The sequence below is a fragment of the Helianthus annuus genome, chromosome 16 (genome assembly GCF_002127325.2).
Source record: "Helianthus annuus cultivar XRQ/B chromosome 16, HanXRQr2.0-SUNRISE, whole genome shotgun sequence".
NCBI classification, from domain to species: domain Eukaryota; kingdom Viridiplantae; phylum Streptophyta; class Magnoliopsida; order Asterales; family Asteraceae; genus Helianthus; species Helianthus annuus.
Genome location: NC_035448.2, coordinates 167,988,773 through 167,994,582, shown reverse-complemented (window position 1 = coordinate 167,994,582; position 5,810 = coordinate 167,988,773). Strand labels below are relative to the sequence as shown.

Here is a 5,810-nt window from a genome sequence, read left to right as displayed (position 1 = left end):
CTGGATTCACCCCTGCACATAATACGCGAACGGCGGTTTAAATTTAGGATATGTGATTTGACATATAAATTCATTCTCAAGCGCGGTTTGAGAAGGGTGTGACTGTGTGAGATTAGATCTAGGGGTGCAAACGAACCGAGCTGAGCCCCCAGCTCGAACAGGCTCGAGCTCGAGTTCGAGTTCGATTAACTTATGAGAGCTCGGCTCGATTCGAGCTTTGTTTTCAAAGCTTGAGCTCCGCTCGTTTGTATTTTCTCAAGCTCGAGCTCAGCTCGTTTATTATCTATATTAATTAGTATATTAAATAAAAATATTATAAATAATAGAATTTTTAGGCTCGCGAGCTCGATAAGTGAAGCTCGGGCTCGGGCTCGTTTACTAAATAAGCTTATTTTTAGGTTCGAGGTCGGCTTGTAAACAAGTTTAAATAAGCTCGGGTCGTTTACACTAAGGCTCGACGAGCCTAACGAGCGTCACATGCGAGGCTCGAGCTCGGGTTCGATAAACAAACGAGCTTTTTTTAGGCTCGGGCTCGATAAGGCTCGGCTTGTTTTGAGCTTTTTCTCAAGCCGATCTCGAGTAGCTCGCGAGCCGATCGGCTCGTTTGCACCCTAATTAGATCATAGGGGTGCGGATATAGTCACCCCTATCAATTTAAAAAAAAATAAAGAATCATTGTTGAAATTATACGTAACTGATATCTTTATTCAATTTTAGAAAATTATTACTGTTTTGATTCCTGGAAGTCAAAAACCGATGCTCTGTATTAAAAACGAGTTAAAACCATTTATAAGAAAGACCAAGACGTTAGTAACATTATCGATATCAGAATCAACAGTTGACCTCTTCTAGAAAGTCTAACTGATAAGATGTCTGCTTTTGAAGGTTTACATAGTTTCTGGAAGACTGGAATGAAAGGAACATGAGATATATTTAAAACATTTATAATAATTAGCCAGACTAGTGGGTATGGGGCCGGCTGAGGCCCGGCTAGGACCGGCGCCGGTCCCCCACACCGCCCCCCACTCCTCCGGTTCGGCAAGATCGGCTCCCCACAACCGGATAAGATGGGCCTCTCTCCTCTCTCCTCACACACATACACCTATACATACATGCATATATATATAAAGGGGTTCATCCTCCACCCCTCTAGGTCCATCCTCTTCAAGCCACTCCTACATGACGGTGACGTGACGGCCCATCCCCTTGGAGATGAGGCTCTCCATACCCACTAGTCTCATACAACTGAAGAAAAAAAAGTTAAAAAATCAAGTTAAACCAATTCTACAGTAAACATGATTACCAAAAAATTGTCTTCTTGAATCTACAAATTGGGCAAAAGAATCTACATATATTTTGTATTTGTGTTCTTAATTCGAAAGCCTAACATGAAACTTTGCTATATCTCACCTCATCAGAGTATGGGTATTTTTATTCATTTCACACGCACTTAAATCTAAAAAACTAACGCGCTCGTTTGGTTAAAAGAATCACTAGTGTTACCCGTTTGTGAATGATAGGGAGCCTTTTGTTTTTAACATAAATTTTTTTACATCTAAATTCGAAGAAGATGAACAATGATTGTTTACGTGGACATTTACGTGGCTCCACTTTTCTTTCCAAACATGATTCCCAAAACTTGCCTTCTAAAATCTACAACAAAACCAAATCTACAAATCTTCATTCCGAATCTAAAAAACAACAAATCCGCTACAAGTCATCCGCCTCCAATAACACCATCTTACTAAAATTGGTAGAAATCTTGTTCCGAATCGCCTTAACCGAAAAATAAACAAACAAATACAAAAAACCCGGTTCCTTCTTCTGCTTCCTCGGAAGCAGATGAACCGGAATCTGACTCCGACACAAAGGACATGTGGACTGCGACTGGAGCCACGTGTCAACGCAACTCACATGAAAACAGTGGTGGCATTTCGGCAACCGGCGGTACCGTTGGCCTTTAACGACGTCGTAAAGACACACGGTGCAGTAAACGGGTTTTGTGGCGGTTTGTTTAACGGTGAGGATGGGAAACTGACGGCGGTTGTGGAGGGTTTTGAGAATGTAACGGAGGAGGGTAACGGCGATGACGGTGATTAAGATGGTGGATTTGTTGGTGAGGATTATGGAGATTATTGTTGAGAAATTAGCGACGATTTGGTCGTTATTCATGACGACTGTTTTTTCTTTAAGGTGGAGGATGATTAGACACAAGGGTGTCTGCCCCTGTGATACTCGTGTATATATAGGACGAAAATTCTAATTGACGCTTTATTTTTTTAGTATTATATTCAAAAATATTATGTCTTGGTAAAATGTTATAGGGTGTTGTGGTTTAAATTAGGGATGAGATTTTTTACCGAAATACTGGTATTGTATCGGTACTATATCGGTACCGTACCGATGTCGTACCGTACCGATCGTAAACGGTACCGGTATCGGTAATAGATTTATCGAAATTCGGTATCGATACCGGTATTTTTCGGTAATACCGGTATTAATACCGAGTTTAATAATCATCGGTAAAAAGCATGGAATCCATTGAAGTAAGTTAATTTTTTAATGGTTTGGTTATAAATTATCAATATATTTTTTCTTATTTTTAGATTTTTAACTATTGTTGAAGAAACCCCTTTTGTCGAACTTGATGGTGACTCGAAATTGGTTAAAAGTCGAACCCATGGATGTTTAATATGTTTACCTTTTTTTTACATTCATCTATATATTACTCTAGTTCAGTTAGTAATGGATGGATAGGTTGCACATTATAGTTTTTTAGGTAAAACAATGGATGGCACCAAAGCGGTACCAATGTGGTAAAGTACCGAAATACCGATACCGGTACCGTACCTGTACCGAATCTACAAATACGGTACGGTAATCGGTATCCACATTTCCTCAATTTCGGTAACGGTATTTACGGTATCGTTACCGGTACGGTACCGGTATCATACTGATCTCATCCCTAGTTTAAATTTGTCTCCTGTAACATAGAAAATATGCTTTAACTATTTTTTTTAAACTTCAACTTCATTCACAAACAAACAGACGTAGTCCTCAAAATAAGAATTACCGGCACATTACAACATATGCTTTAACTATCACACTCTTTGGGTATGTTTGGCAAAAATAGCTGGTGGCTGGTAGCTGAAAGCTGTAAGCTGGTAGCTGGTGGCTGGAAGCTGGTAGCTGTAGCTGGTAGCTAGTAGCTGTAGTTTTTTAGATATATTTGGTGTTTGGTAGAGTAGCTGGAGGTTTTAATAAAATGTATAAAATGACCAAAATGGACATAACTAAAAATTTAGAAAGTTTGTGCATTAAAAAGTTTCCTATTTTTAGAGGTTAAAATAGTCATTTTTTCCCTAAAAGCTTGTAGCTCCTTCTAAACGCTACTAGTAGTAGCATTCAACCAAAAGCTTCAAGCTTCTAACCTAAAAGCTTAAAGGTCCTTCAACCAAACAAGACTTTTTATTGAGTAGGAGCTTTTTCTTAAAAGCTTAAAGCTAGAAGCTCCTAAAACCTCCTAAAAGCTTTATGCCAAACATACCCTTTAACTAACAAGTATAGCTTAACTTAAATTTCAAAAAAAAATTAAAAAAAAAAGTTATTGGTTGCTTTTAGATGACGCATACCAAACCATCTTTTAAGCCCGCGAATGCGTTTGCGGAGCCCCCTTTCAATTAGCCGGACAGTGTTTCAGGCTTAAACATAATGATATGTGCCGTACAATGACACCTAATTTAGAAAATAACGATTTTTTGAGTGCCATATGATAACAATGTTTTTAGCACTGTCGCTTTGTTTAATATTATTTAATATTAAAAGGTTAATGAAAACAAAAAAAAATGTGTCATTGATTGAAATCATGTTTGTGATAAAAAGATGGTACTGTTGCGACACATACATATGAATGAATACAAAGGAAACATGTGTGTGACTGGTAGCAGTTAGGTTTATTCGCTTGTTTTATTAGATGTTCTATTTTTTAAGAAAAAAGGTAGAAAACAAAAAGAAAAAAAAAACATTTTACTTTCAGTACACTGATGTGAAACTTTTAAACATTTAAAATCATGCACATAATTAGATAATTTATGAAAGTTTTTTTAACGACAAATCTATTTTACTCCTACTCCTACGCTTAATCTATACATCATGTATTACACTTGTCCAAGATAAAATCTACTCCTACGCTTAATCCTACTCCTACGCTTAATCTATACATCATGATGGTGCGTGGTGCTAAGTGCCAGTTGTAGCGGCGACGATGGTTGGCGGTGGTAGTGGGTGTAAACGACGGCGGATTGTGACAACGGTGGTGGTGGTGGATGACGGTGGAGGTAGGTGGCGGTGGTGGTGATGGTGGTGGCGGGGGTGGTAGCAGCGACGACGGTGGTCGGAGCTGGTAGCGGTGGTGGAGGTGGAGGTGGGGGTGGGTGGTGGCGGTTGATAGCGGTGGGGGCGGTGGGTGGCGGCGATGGAAGGGGCGACGATGGGTGGCGGCGATGGTGGTGACGGGGACGAAGGTGGGTGGTGGTGGTAGGTAGTGGCAGTGGCGGTGGCGGGTGGCGGCGGAGGTGGGTGACGGCGGCTGATGACAGTGGTGGTGGGTGGTAGCAACGGTGGTGGGTTGTGGTGTTGCTAATGAAGGGTGAAGAGGGAATGGAATGGGAAAAAAAAACAGGGGGGACGGATGGAATGATTTTGAGGGAATGGAATGCATTTTGGAATGGACGATTCCATTCCATCGACCAACCAAACACTCTTTTCTTCATTCCCTCACAATAGTCCATTCCATTCCACCTCTCATTCCTGCATACCAAACGCTACCTTATCTTTAGTTAGTTTTCAGTATACTGTAAATTAGATTATAAACTCATATATTAAACGGGTTGAATATAGGATATAACTCACATAAATAAAAGATGATAAATACATACTGAAGAGGTATGGCCCCAACTCCACATCTACATGGCAAGGACCACACCACTTTTCCCGTCTACATGGCGCCTACATCAGTAGATAAATCCAGAAGCTTCTTGAAGCTTCTGGAAGACGTCAAGGTGGCACCAAAGATGCTCCTTCCGACAGAAAGGACAACACGTGTCACCACTCACCAAGCGCCATGTGGACCTGCAACAAATCCAGGAGCAGACCGATGATGTGCGTGAAGTGTGTTATATTTTTAATGTATATTTAAGCCCCTTTTACACTTTTAGCCAAGTTTTAAATTTATAAAACACGATATTTACTAACACTAAACACACATATGGGCAAGTGCACCCATCGTGGACGTAGTATAGTGTTGGTAAGATACCGAGGTCGTCCAAGGACACAAGAGCTTTTAATACCGGTTTATCCTCAACGTCTAATCAAATCAAAAAGTGAGAAAAATGTTTTTAACTAAGAAAATAAAAACTAACTAAATGCTGAAAAATAAAATAAAATAAAAACAGATAGACAAGATGAATCACTTGGATCCGACACGTGTATTAGTATAACCTTTGATTATTTTCGCACTTTTGCACTTGTTTAAGAGATTATCTTAGTTATTGTAGTAGGCCCCTCTTTTGAATGCGACGTTACCCTCAACCCAGTAGTTTGAGTCAGCAAGGATACAATCCTAAAGGGTCGGATTATTGAAAGATAATGAATTAAGTTATTAATGCAAATTGTGGTAGGCCCCGCTTTCGGCGGTGACGTTACCCTCGGCTAAGTAGTCTGAGTCAGCAGGGATACAGTCCTAAATAGCCGGGTTATAGTATTAATAGTAGTTAACTTATGAGGGGGTCAAAGAGTTTGGATCCCCGCCA

General features: G+C 40.0%; 1 protein-coding gene across 1 annotated transcript; it reads right to left on the bottom strand.

The window, feature by feature from the left end:
• Positions 1-786: 786 nt before the first annotated feature.
• LOC110916598 lies at positions 787-2,211 on the bottom strand. The gene is made up of 2 exons (XM_022161302.2): positions 1,915-2,211; positions 787-1,245 (listed from the first exon to the last, which is right to left on the bottom strand). The coding sequence occupies exons 1-2, from the start codon at positions 2,170-2,172 to the stop codon at positions 1,165-1,167; spliced, it is 339 nt and encodes a 112-aa protein (XP_022016994.1). The 5' UTR covers positions 2,173-2,211; the 3' UTR covers positions 787-1,164.
• Positions 2,212-5,810: the final 3,599 nt, after the last annotated feature.

Coding starts and splice junctions, on each gene's coding strand:
- LOC110916598 (XM_022161302.2), bottom strand. CDS start 2,172: ATGAATAACGACCAAATCGTCGCTAATTTCTCAACAATAATCTCCATA. Junction 1,246..1,914: donor AATGCCACCACTGTTTTCAT/GTGAGTTGCGTT, acceptor TTTTTTCTTCAG/TTGTATGAGACTAGTGGGTA.